The sequence below is a fragment of the Hemiscyllium ocellatum genome, chromosome 17, assembly GCF_020745735.1.
Source record: "Hemiscyllium ocellatum isolate sHemOce1 chromosome 17, sHemOce1.pat.X.cur, whole genome shotgun sequence".
NCBI classification, from domain to species: Eukaryota; Metazoa; Chordata; class Chondrichthyes; order Orectolobiformes; family Hemiscylliidae; genus Hemiscyllium; species Hemiscyllium ocellatum.
The window spans coordinates 53476208-53489802 of record NC_083417.1 but is presented as its reverse complement, the minus strand read 5'-3'; the positions used below and the strand labels follow the sequence as shown (position 1 = coordinate 53489802).

Genomic DNA, 13595 nt, shown 5'->3' with positions numbered 1-13595 from the left:
GCAATAAATGCTGGCCTAGCTAATGGACTTACTTCCAACGAATGAATAAAATCAACCTCCCAGAATGAGACTAGGAGAAAGTGAAGACTGAAAATGCTGCAGAGTCAGTGTCGAAAAGTGGCACTGGAAAGCACAGCAGGTCAGACTGCATTCGAGGAGCAGGAGAGTTGACATTTCGGGCATAAGCCCTTCATCAGGAATGTTGAGTGGGAAAGGGGCTGAGAAAGATAAATAGGGGGAGGTATTAAACCTCGTGCAGTGGCAAGAGAAAATGTTGGGTGCAGAGGATGGGTTGGTTGCTCCACCCTCCCCACCCATCACAATTATCCCCTACCAGCTAACTTACCCCCAGCTCACCCCCATCCCCTATTTATCTGTCAGCCCCCTTTCCCATCCATAATTCTGATGAAGGACTCCTGCCTGAAGCATTGATTCTCCTGCTCCTTTGATGCTGCCTGACTTGCTTTGCTTTTTCAGTGCCACACTCTAAATGAGCCTCACTAGTAGAGGAAAGTTTTCTTAAAATAGAAATTTGGGAAGGCCCTGCTGGGCAAACTTCTTGGTTTGAGGTATGATAATGAGGGCTGTCTGATTCATCTAAGGCTCTTCTGAGAGCATATTTAGGTCCACAGCCTGTCAGTTAGGGAGGGTGCTACCACAAAACTAGTGGCCTACCTACACAGGTAATTGGAAAGGTTATTCTGAATAGAGCCAGTTGACTGACCTCCTAGCATTTGCTATTGAGAAACCTCCCAAACAATGGAAAATCCCAGAGTGTTATACTGATTTGTGCCCCAGCATGTTTGACCCTCATTCCCTCATTTGAGTATTCCGAATGGAAAGGAGTAGCTATTTTATGTGAAGTGAGGAAAACTTAGCTCCAGTAAAATATCTGGAAGTCTTATGTCTGAGATTTCCCTCTTGATAATTAGTATTCTTCAGAACTTTCAATCAGCCATTTTCCTTCCCAATCATCCAAATGAGAAAGAATCAACCGAAATTGGAGCAATACTGACTGGCTTGCTTTCATACATGCTAGAGAACTGCAGCTAGGTTGTCTGACTAAAGACAGAAAAGGGAAAGATAAAGACCTGTACTCTTGAATGTTTTATTGGAGGATAGGAATTCTACTTATATCCATCTCAGTAATTTTGAGTCTGAAAGATCCATTGAAATGGATTGGAGAATTTTACCATCTGATTTATGTTGTTGCTTAACAGCGATAGTGAAATGGAAATGGAACCAGAGCACTACACCAACGGAGTCTTGGAAAACACCTCCACTAGAATAATGAATGGCAACTATAAGCACGAAGAAATCCTGCAGACGGATGAGTCCAGCATGGGTAGGATGAGGCAGAGGGCTGGGTGTTCACACTGTATGAAAGAAATGAAGAACAATTGTTGGATCTGTAGACAAATGTGTTTGCAAAGGGAAAATGAGAGGAAGAGCCTGTGCTAAAAGCTTGCATGAAGAAGTAGTAAAGTGAGATTCTATACTCAACAGTTTTCACTCTATTTTTCCCCAAAACTATGTTGCTCATTTTGATTGCCTCAGTATCTTCTTAAATACTCTGTCATTAAGTTGATTTGATCCACTCCCTCCTGAAGAACTGTGAACCCATCACCACCAATTGCAATACATAACTGGATTTTGAATCTTCTTTTAATTGTTGGTCACAAATATATTTGCATTACCAATCCTAAATGCAACTTTTCACCCTGCCTGACTAACCCTACCTTTTTGAATCTGCTCCTGATGAAGTCCTTCTCCTTTTGTAACTGAAGAATACTTTGATTTTGCATATGCACTTGTGCTCTACATAAAGGCTTATAGTGCAATTCCCATTTTCTAGCACTTGGCCCATAGCCTTGTACTTGGCATTACAAATGCCCATCTAAATATTACTTAAATGTTATCCACTACCATTACAGCCAGTGAGCTGCAAATTCCCACCACCCTCTGAGTGAAAAGCATATGTCCTTTGCAACAGTGGTATAACTCCTGTAGTCATAAGATTTTTAACATCACAGCGGCACGGTGGCACAGTGGTTAGCAATGCTGCCTCACAGCGCCAGAGACCCGGGTTCAATTCCCGCCTCAGGCAACTGTCTGTGTGGAGTTTGCACGTTCTCCCCGTGTCTGCGTGGGTTTCCTCCAGGTGGTCCAGTTTCCTCCCACAGTCCATAGTGTTAGGTAGGGGGTAAATGTAGGGGTACGGGTGGGTTGCACTTCGGCGGGTCGGTGTGGACTTGTTGGGCCGAAGGGCCTGTTTCCACACTGTAAGTAATCTAATCTAAGCTGCTGAGAATAAGTGACTACACCCTGATGGAATCTAAATATAATCATCACAAAGAAGCCATTGTGTTCATCATACCTTTGCCAACTGTTTGATGGAACTATCCCATAACTAGGAAGGAACTACCTTGTTCTTTCCTAGTGCCAAGTGCATTTTCCACTTCATGTATTTATCCAGTTCTCTTTTGAAAGTTCCTAATGATTCTATCTCCATCATCTTTTTAGGTATTGCATTCTAGATCACAGCAACTTACTGAATTATAAGTGTTCTTCCTGTTGCATACGGCACAGTGGCTCAGTGGTTAGCACTGCTGCCTCACAGCACCAGGGTCCCAGGTTTGATTCCAGCCTCGGGTGACTGTCTGTCTGTGTGGAGTTTGCACATTCTCCACATGTCTGTGTGGGTTTCCTCCAAGTGCTCCAGTTTCCTCGTACAGTCCAAAGATGTGTAGGTCAGGTGAATTGGCCATGCTAAATTGCCCATAGTGATAGATGCGTTAGTCAGAGGGAAGTGGGTTTGGGTGGGTTACTCTTCGGAGGGTCGGTGTGGACTGGTTGGGCCGAAGGGCCTGTTTCCATGCTGTAGGGAATCTAATCTAAAAATCTGATCCTCTGTCAAATTCCTTCTTACACCTCTATTCTAAAGAGAACAACCACAAAGTGTCCAGTCTGTAGGCATAATTGAGTCCCTAAACACCCTACCTCTACCTAGCACACTCACTCTCGCCAACACCCAACACCCCCACACTGAAACCGATCAAATTATTTTGTAACGTGAGAGATTTCTAGTCAGTGATGCTTCAGATTTCTGAACTATCAAAGCTCTAAATGGAATCTAATCAAGGTTCAATACAGGTTCAACAGAATCACATTGTTTTTTAATGCATTCCTTTTAGAAAAGAAAGGTATTGTTTTGTATCCTTTCATATGACTGGTACTAAAGTGAATCATTACTTTTGTGGCCACTTCTGTATTCTATTCATCTGTGCATTTGCTCTTTTCACTATTTTATGCCCTCAATATGTTACTATGCTCCTAATTGTTTCCTACTGTAGTAGTTGGAACCATGTAGTCAACAAGGTCCACAAGGTCTTTGATTGACCTTGATTAACAGCCCCAATCAGGAAGCCATGTCCGACCAATATAAACAGGAGATTTAGAATCTCAATTCAGGGGACTGACCTGTGCACAAGTAAATAAAGGGTCACTTGGTGATAGGATACCAGCCTCTTTGCAGTTATTTCGGTGGCGATGGGAGAAAACAATACATGCCTGAAAAACGTTTACTCACAACAGTTATCTTGGTGTTGGGGTAAGCATTAGCATCATCTCTTTATTAGGAAAGCTTGACTCATTTGATCCTGCCGTCGAAGACTAGCCCCAGTATGTTGAAAGAATGCAATTTTTTTTTGGGCTAATGACATTGGGGCAGATGAAAAGCAACAAGTAATCCTTCTGACTACTTGCAGTCCTGCGGCATTTTCGGTTATAAGGGGCTTAACTTTCCCAGAGGTACTTGACACCAAAACCTTCCAAGAGTTTTCTGAGTTGGTTAAGGAAAATTATGACCTCAAAGCTACACTAATCCTGCAATGCTGTCAGTTTTATTCGGCTGTTAGAGAACCAAGGGAATCGTATTGGGATTTTTGACCAGCTTAAGACGACTGGCAGAGGCATATGAATTTGGGTTTATCCTGAATGAGATGCTGAGAAATGGTTTGGTATGTGGGAGTAATGATGTAACCATGCAGAAGCACCTACTAGCTGGACTTCAAACAGGTACTAAACTGATTTTGTCATTTGAAAATGTGGCAAGTGGAGTATGGGAACTTCAGGGCATCTCAATGAAAGTGGACCTCGTCACCTGCCCAAATGAGCTTGGGGAACACCACTTGCATGCAGAACCTCATGCAGGGCATATCCTGAGCAGAGAGACCCTAGGACAGCTCATAACAAAGCCCAGTCTCAGCCAAGCTCTTCAGGAACTGAGCCACCAAGCCATTCAGCAGTGGACCCTTATTGTCAGTGTGTACAAGTACAAGCCAGAAAATCCAGAAAGCCAAATGCAAATGCAGATGCCCTGTGCTGTCTCCCAGTGGCAGATATCCTTCCGGTGGTGCCTCCCCCAGAAGAGTCTGTTCTGGTTTTAAATTTCCTAGACACCCTTCCAGTCACCACTGACAATATCCAAATATGGATACAAAAAGATCCTGTCCCTAGCAAAACTAAAACAGCTGGTGATAATGGGGGAGACAGAAAGGACATCACAAGCAGAACTGAAACCTTTCTGGACCCAGCAAGACAGATCACTGTAGAGGATAGTGTACTACTTTGGGGAGCAAGAGTGGTTGTCTCGTGTAAAGGTCCGTGCCAGATACTGGCCAAACTCCCCCAAGATTATCCAGGGATTTCCAAGATGAAGATGCTAGCAAGAAGCTATATCTGATGGCTGGGATTGGATGCTGACATAACTGCATTGGTGTGGCAGTGCCTGGAGTGCCATCAAGAACAAATATTTCCACTAGCAGTGACCTCTCATTCATGGGAATGGCTGGGTAAATCCTGGACCCGGTTACATGGCAACTATGCCAGTCCTTTCATGGGCTCAATGTTTCTGGTCATTGTGGATGCCCATTCAAAGTGGTTCAACGAGCATAAAGTCCTTGTGGTAAACTCAGGGAAGACAGTTGAGAAGCTATGAACATCATTTGCAATACACTGATTCTGGGAAGTATTGGTCACTGACAATGGGATGTCATTTACCAGCAGGGAATTTGAGTGTTTCTTGAAGTTAAAAGCCATTTGGTACAAAAGGACAGCTCCATGCTATCGTCCAGTGGTCTGGAGGAAAGAGCAGTCTAAACATTGAAGGTTGGCTTGAAGAAGCAGCCTGCAGTGTTGCTTGATACTAAATTGTCCTGGTTCCAGGTTGATTATAGGAACACCCCTCACTACAACTGGGATGGCTCCAAAAGAGTTGCTGATAGGGAGAAGACTCCACACCAGGTTAAACCTGATATTCCCGGGGGCGGGGGGGGGGGGGGGGGGGGGGGGGGGGCGTGAAATGGCGGCAGGGATGCCAATGCCAGCCACAAGTCATCTCTAAGCAAGAGAAACAATTTAATTTGGAGGACAATGTTTGATGTCGGAACCATGGCAATGGACCTGAATGAGTCCAAGGGGAGGTGGTTGCGAAGTCAGGTGCTATGACTTACTAAGTTCAGGTAGGTGAGGTGGTGCTGAACAAATGTGTGGATCACCTGAAAGCTGTTAATTTGCAAACAGGGCAGGAGCAAAACACACCTGGCCCCTCACAACATCCAGAAGGCCTATCAGAAGCTGTAGGTTCTCCCACTCGTCTGGTGTCAAGAATCAAGATGGATGCATTCTTGATACTGTTGCTACTGAAAGAAGAGAAAACTTTCCTGAGATGCTCCGGATTCAAGAGACTGGCTATGGTCCAGTACACGCTACCTGTGGCAGAGTCAAATCAGACCTAGGGTGCAAATGTCACAGAAAAAAACCAGGAGAAAGACGAGGCCTACATCCCTGGACTTGGTAAGAAGGGATGTAGTGATTGGAACCAGGTCGACTTTCTTGATTGAGGTCCTTGATTGGCGTTGTTAATCCAGGACAATCAGGAAGCCCTGGCCGACCAAAATAAACTGGGACTAAAACGGTTCTGGGGAGTCATTCAGTATGCAGGGCGACCGAGGGCTGGAAGGCTGATGACTGTCCTGCAGGAAGACTAGCCAAGGACAGTCTGGTCAGTATATGGTTTGGATAAGTGTCAGGTGTTGTTTTTGGCTATATTATGATTTGTAGATTGCTTTCCCTTGTGCCTGGATGCAGGTAAAGTGTTTGGAATTGTATACAGAGGAACCTCAATTATCCAAAGGACACGGGTGGGGAGTATTTCGTTTAGTTAATTGAATTTTGGATTATCGAATGCCGGATAACGTGGTTTAGCCAAGCATCGGGATCTTGCAGGATAATGTGAAATTTGGATAATCGAATGCCAGATAATTGAGGTTCCTCTGTATTGTGGGCTTCAGCTTGCTGTAAACTCTGCCTTTAGGGGGCTGAGATGGACTTTTTTTTCTGGGTTTCTGTCATTGTGGTACCTTTTAAGAGGACAGTGACTTGTGAGAATATTCTGCATGTATTTTATGTAGTGATTGTCTTGTGAAATTTCGGGCACCTTACGATGGTGTCCCTATTTCTCTTGTGCATTGTTATTATTGTATTTTGTGAAACTACGAATAAAAGAAATAAGTATATAAACAGGGAATTTAGAATCTCCTCCATTCAGGGGACCTACTCTAAGCTGGCTGCCCACAGCCAGTTTGTTATTTTTGTTTTTTGAGAAATGATTTCTTGGCTGGCTACATGGTTAGTGCACACACTTCCATTTTAGTTCTGGTTAGGAAACAGCTGGAGTTTCTTACTTCACCGGCTGGTTGTAGTCTGTGTGTTACTCTTTTGTTTTATTTTGAGTAAAGGACTATACTGATTGTGTGGCAAGGTTCAGCCCTTGCTCTCTGGTTTTTAGTGTCTGCACTTTCTTCTTTGCATGTGTTTTCACTTTTTGGTGTTTTGGATTGAGCCCCTGGTGAGTCAACTGAACCTTTCCAGATGAATAGTTTCTTTGTGCATAGGCCTGGGCCTCTCTGAGTGGACTGGGCCTCTGTAAAGACTGAACACCTGTATGACGCTGTGAGGTGAGCATACTGGAATGGACTGAGCCTATATCTTTACAATGAACTGTATTCCTGTGAGTGGACCTGATCTTCTGTGGATGGGCCAGGCTTCTGTGGAGAATGAACACCTGTATGTGTGCTGTGCATTTGCTGCCTTCAGGAGTGGATTCTGCCTGTGGGTGTGGCCTCTGCCTGGGTGCTGCGAATCTCTGTTGTGAGGATTTTATAAATTCTGTTACTGTCTGTGTGTCTTATAATTGATTGTGTTAAAGGTTTTTGTGTGTGTAGTTGGAGGTTAGAAGGTTGGCTGGAGATGGTGAACTGCTGGGGGTCAATAGCCCCCAGTCAGCCCATGTGATGGAAGGCAGGCTACGTGCCAGTTAGTGTGCAGGGTGGCCTGAGCTGAAGTGGGCTAGTCAGTAGGTGGGGCAGCCAGGAGCTGGAAAGTCGATACTGACCATAGGGAATGCAGTTTGGAGTGGGGAGGATCTGTTAGTGTGCAGCATGGCTGGGTCCAGGCAGCTGACCGTGTGCTCTTAGGAAAGCTGGCCAGGGGAGGGGCAGCCAGTACACGAGCTTGCTGGGGCCGGAGGGTCAATAACCGGCTTGGATGAAAGCCTGTCCGTATGTGGGGTGGATGGGGCCTAGTAACTGACAGCGTGCTCGCAGAAAGCCCATATAGGGCAGTCAGTACGTGGACAGGCTAAGTCAGGTAGCTGATGGCAACTCGTAGAAAGGCCAACCGGGGGAGGACCAGTCAGTATGCAGTCTGGAAGCTGGACAGCTGAAGTGGCCAGGTGCTGAAAGGCCAACAGCCCGCCTGCAAGAATGCATGTCAAGGGTGTTTTGGTTAGTACGTGGGATGACTGGGAGCTGGGAGGCCGATGACCAGGCCAGAGGAAAGTGGGCCTGGGAGAATCAGTCAGTAGGCAGGGCAGACGGAGACAGGAAGTCCGACAGCCTGCTCGTAGGAAAGTGGCCCAGGATGGTCTGGTCAGAACACTGGGTGACTGAAGCTGGGTGGTTGACTATATCAGCCTGGAAAAAAGTGGGCTTGGGGAGGTTCTGTCAGTATGCAGGGTAGTTGAAGATTGTCCTGCAGGAAGGCTAGCCAAGGACGGTCTGATCAGTACATCGTGTGGACCAGTGTCAGATGTGTAGGGTACACGGGGACAGGAGGATGACTGAGGGAGTTGAGTTATGTAATCAGTGGTTTTTATTGTTGAGTGTTGTTTTCGGTTATACTGTGTTTATAGACTGTTTTCCTTTTGTGCCTGGGTGCAGCGATGTGTAAAATATTTGCAATTGTATATTGTGGGCTGCAGCCTGCTGTAAGCTGTGTCCTTAGGGGCTGCAAGGACTTTTTCTTTTCTGGATTTCAGTCATTGTGGTCCTTTTAAGAGGACAGTGACTTATGTAAAAATTCTGCAAATGTTTTATATAGTGTTGTTTGTTTTGAGAGATTTCGGACACTTTATGGTTGTATCCCAATTTCTCTTGTATAATGTTATTGTTGATTTGTATTTTGTGTAACTATCAGAATAAAAGAAAGATATACATGGAGAATTTAGTATTTCATCAGTTCAGGGGACTGACTTCGAGCTGGCTGGCTGTTGTTCTGTTTTGAGAACTAATTTCTTAGGTGGCTACATGGTCAGTGTATACTGTTCCATTTTAGTTCTCATTAGGGAATTGCTTTTTTTTTAAACCTCAGTGGCTGGTTGCTGCCTTTGTGCTATATTTTGAGAAAAGGACTGTGCTGATTTTACGGCAGGGCTTAGCCCTTGCCCTCTGTTTATTTGTGTCTGTACTTTCTGTTTTGCATGTGTTTTCACTTTTTTTAAAAAGAGAGAAAAAAGTATAAATGGGGGAGTTAGAATCTCCTAACTTAGTGGAGTGACTGCAAGCTGGCTGGCCGCAGCAAGTGTACCGTGTACAAATAACGGGTGACTTGGTGACGGGATACCAGCCTCTGTGTAGTTATTTCATCTACTCATCCAAATTTTGTGTCATCTGTGAACTTTGTAATCCTGTACATCCAAGTCCAGACATAAATGTGTGTCAAAAAGATTAGTAGTCCTAATATTGACCACTGGGGATACTGCTGTATTTACTGACTGCTTGTCCATTCTTATGAACCGTTCTCTGGCAAATTCCGCATATGCGAGGAAGGTTGCAATCAGCCTTATTTCGTTCAACAACTCTGTTTTGTCTGGATGAGGTGACTTTTTAAGTACTTCCAAGTTTTCAAATGGTGCCTCTTTATTTCTTTCCCCTATCCAGTATTGTTACTATGTCCTTTTGAGTCATTGACAAGTACTATTCTGTACTGAATTCAGATTAAAAAGTACCTCAGACATGTCCTCTCCCTCCCAAATCTCAAATGGCTTACTTTCATGTTGATTCACAGTGCCTTCAATTTTCCTCCTTATGGAACAGATTTTGCATGTTATCTCCAGTGTCAATAAAGAACCTTTTTATCCATTTTCTGTTCAGATACAAGACGATTGATAATGCACTCTTACAGTCGCATAAACTCCAGAACCCATTTCAGTAATGTCACTGTTTTGTTTTTGACTATCATTTTGTTATTTTCATTTTTAGCAGACCTTTAGATTTATGTTGGGTCCTAATCTATTCACTGATACTCCCTTTTTTTGTTGTGTCCCCTTAATTTTTTTTTGGAGTATTCAGTTTGGTTCTCTATCACGAACCTTACATTTGTTACAAACCTCTTATTGTTTCTGTTTACTCCATCTTTAATCATCCAGGGAATTCAAGTATTTGGGACTCTGCTTTTCCCTCTCAGGGATGTGTTTACTTCGCACCTGGTGCATATTCTTTTTGAAGGTTTCCCATTGTTCAGTTAGTGTTTTGCCTACCAGTGTTTGATTCTAATCCTCATGGGTCTAAGCTCTTGTCAACACTCTGAACTTCACCCTTCAAGTGTTTTTCTGCTTTTCTTTTTGTCCTTTTCCCTCACCTGAAGGATCTACCTTTGTCTTTTCTGTCTATCCCATCTGAAACTTTTCTAACCTGTCCAAAGTGCTTGAGTTTATCTTCACTTCCCAAATCCAGGCCCTTTAATTTGCTCCACCTTTGGATTTCTCCATTTGGATTTCAATCCTTTTACATGCTGAAACAGACCCTATTAGACTGTGACCATGATAGATGGTCCGTCGTCCTTCTCCTCGACCTCTCTGCAGCCTTGACAGAACTGACCGCATGCATCAGTCTTTTGCTTAATCCAGCTTAGTTTGACTGTCTTCACCTTGTTCACTTTTTCCTGTCATGGCCAATGATTCAACTGGAGTAGATTCTCTGCACTTTTATTAGTTAGAACATGTCCCCAGATCCCTTCAACCTCTCATCTATAACTATCCTTTGATGACAACTTGAACACACACACACACACACACACACACACACACACACACACACACACACACACACACACACACACACACACACACACAACTTTTGGTTCCATATGCTGATGAACTAGTTCTACATCATCTCCACATCTCTTACCCTGTTGCTTATCTAACATTAAGTACTGGTAGGATAGAAATTAACTCTAGCTAAATATTGGAAAAGCAAAGCCAGTTGACATATTTCTCCCCACAAGTTCTGTTCTCTAAACATCAGCTCCACCTCTCCCTTTGGGAACTGAGAAATTGAACTAGACCTTAATGCTGTTGTTGACAGCAGGATGACATTCAGATCTAACATTTGCATTGCCAACACTGCTCTACTTTGAGCTCTATAATATTGTCCAACTGTGTCAATCTGATACTGAAACACTCATCCATACATTTTTACCTCTCAACTTGACTGTTCCAATGCTCTTCTGACCACCTTTTCATCATCAACCCAAAAGAACTTTGTCCTAAACTCCACTTGTCATTTACCACTTGCCCCAAGTCCATTTTTGCTCCACTGCTCACTGGCTTGGATTTATTCCCTCGCAAATAATACCTCAATTATAAAATTCTTGTCCCTCTTTTCAAATCCCTTTGTGGTCTTTCTCTCCCTATCTCTATCACCTCTTACATTTCTACAAGCTTTTGGAAGTGCTGTTTCTCCAATATTGACCTCTCGAGCATCTCTGGTTTTAATAATATAGCCAGAAATATAACCCATTTTGTACACTTTTCACTGTACTCCCGTACCCCTGCACTTGTGCACACGTGACAATAAAACCTAAATCCAAAATCTATTAGGTTCTCTTTACACCAAATCTGTTTATTACTGCTAATCTTTGTACCATGTGCCAACTTCCATGCCCTCAAATCAGCGCCTTTTTTTTTTACTATGTTGCATGTCATGTGTACTCCAAATCTGTGCTTCACATCTACCCACTGTTTGATCCTAAGAGAAGGAAAATAATCACCCAGGCTCAGTTCCCCTACCCACAAGATAGAATTTCAAATTTGAGTGAGGGAACACTAGCTTGACTTTTTTTTTTGGAAGAATATCTAGGACTGGCTCACCACAAACCCTATTACAAAGAAGGAACTCTAGAACCAGTAGAAGTAAGAGTACCTTTACACTATATATTGCTTTGCCTTATTGATCTGACTGGGTTCTTCCCTCATTTCTCCAGCACACTCTCCACTTATTTCCATTGTCTTTTAACATTACACGTCCTGACCATTCCACTTGGTCTTGATGTTAAAGGGTTTGGTTATATTGTAAAATTTGAAAACACAAAAGACCAAAGTATGAATTTTAAATGAAGACAAATATTGTGGTTTGTGGAGAACCCCAAAATGCTGATGTTCTACCTCATCTCCATATCTCTTACCCTGTTGCTTATCTAACATTAAGTACTGGTAGGATAGAAATTAACTGGCTAAATATTGGAAAACCAAAGCCCATTGACATATTTCTCACCACAAGAAAAGGGAATAGACAGGTTAAGTGAATAGGCAAAAACTTAGCAGATGGAATCTATGTGGGAAAATGTGAGGTTGTGCACTTTGGCAGAAGAATATTATTTAAATGGGGAAAGACTGCAGAAAGCTACAGCAGAGACATATTTGGGAGTCCTCATGTATAAATTACAGAAAGCTAACATGTTCAAGTTATAGGGAAGGCAAATGGATTCGTAAGGGAATGGATATAAACACAGAAGTCTTACTAGAATTGTACAAGGTACTAGTTAGACCAAACCCAAAATATGAACAGTTTTGGTTGCCTTGTCAAAGGAAAGGTGTACCGGCATCGGAAACAGTCCAGGGAAGAACCACCATATTGATCTTGGGTACGCAAGGACCCTCTCATGAGAAGGGGTTAAATAGATTGGGGCCTATAGTCATTGAAGTTTAGAAAAACGAGATGACCTTTTGAAATGTGTAAGATTTTTAGGGTACTTGGCTGGATAAATTTAAGAGACAGGTTATTTTCCCTTGTAGGAGAGTCTGGGACCAGACGATATAATCTTCGAGTAAGGAAACATCTATTTAGAACAGATGAGGAGGAATTTCTTGTGAGGGAAGTGAAGCTGTGGAATTCTTTGCTATGGAGAGCTGTGGCAATGTGTTGTTAAATTTGTCATTGCTTTCAATATGCTTTAAATCGATAAGGGAATTGAGAATTTGGGGAAAGGCAAGAAAGTGGAGTTGAGGATTCAGATCAGCTGTGAATTCACTGGTGGAGTTGATACAATGGGTGAAATGGTCTACTTCAGCTCCCATGTCTTATGGTCTTGCCTGTATATCCAAATAATCCCTATGCACTAACTCCACTTACGACTATGCTTTGTATTGACTCCATGTGTGCACCCAGACAGGATAGACACATTCTAGTTCCTACCTCATGTCAAATTCCCACTCTCACTGAACTAAGTAATTTTTGCTCAGTCTTAACTGCGTCGGTCCTCAATCCAACCACATTGCATGATCTCTCGCAGTTCCGAGCATGTTCCTTAACCCATTTCAGCTTCCTGTTTAATACCCTCTAAATTGCCCCACATTCATTATAGTCTGTGATTCCACACAAATACATGGGCCCAGATTTTAAGGCTGCTAATAAAATGACTGCTGAAAATGTGTTGCTGGAAAAGCGCAGCAGGTCAGGCAGCATCCAAGGAGGAGGAGAATCGATGTTTTGGGCATGAGCTCTTCTTAAGGAAGTTTCCTGAAGAAGGGCTCATGCCCGAAACGTCGATTCTCCTCCTCCTTGGATGCTGCCTGACCTGTTGCGCTTTTCCAGCAACACATTTTCAGCTCTGATCTCCAGCATCTGCAGTCCTCACTTTCTCCTCCTAACAAAATGACTGTACTGATCATTGAACTTCAGTAAACTGCATAAAAGTCAAATGACCTCAGGTGTGGATTTCACCTTCCGCAAAATGGGGTCTGGGTCTAACACCAAGTTATGATGACTTCTGGGCATCCAGCAATAGTGCTATCATCAGCAAGGCAAGCAGCCAGGAAAATGCACTGATTAAATTTACATAGAACATTGTTATGATTGGGGATTAAGGTAGAGGTTAACACTCATAAACATTTCTTTAAAAAAATAAATATTTTGATAAAAAGATGTGTAATTTTTAATTATGGAGAAAGTTGATATTCCATAAACATAAAATTA

General features: G+C 43.0%; 1 protein-coding gene across 4 annotated transcripts in view; it reads left to right on the top strand.

The window, feature by feature from the left end:
• ranbp10 (RAN binding protein 10) overlaps positions 1–13595 on the top strand; it is a 153837-nt gene that overhangs the window by 124164 nt on the left and 16078 nt on the right. For all 4 annotated transcript variants that reach the window (XR_009645616.1, XR_009645615.1, XM_060838170.1 and 1 more), the window contains exon 11: positions 1221–1345. Coding sequence is in view for 2 of the 4 variants with exons in the window: in XM_060838170.1 (XP_060694153.1) it covers positions 1221–1345 (125 nt within the window). In the remaining 2 variants the exon portion in view is untranslated. The remainder of the gene's footprint in view (positions 1–1220; positions 1346–13595) is intronic.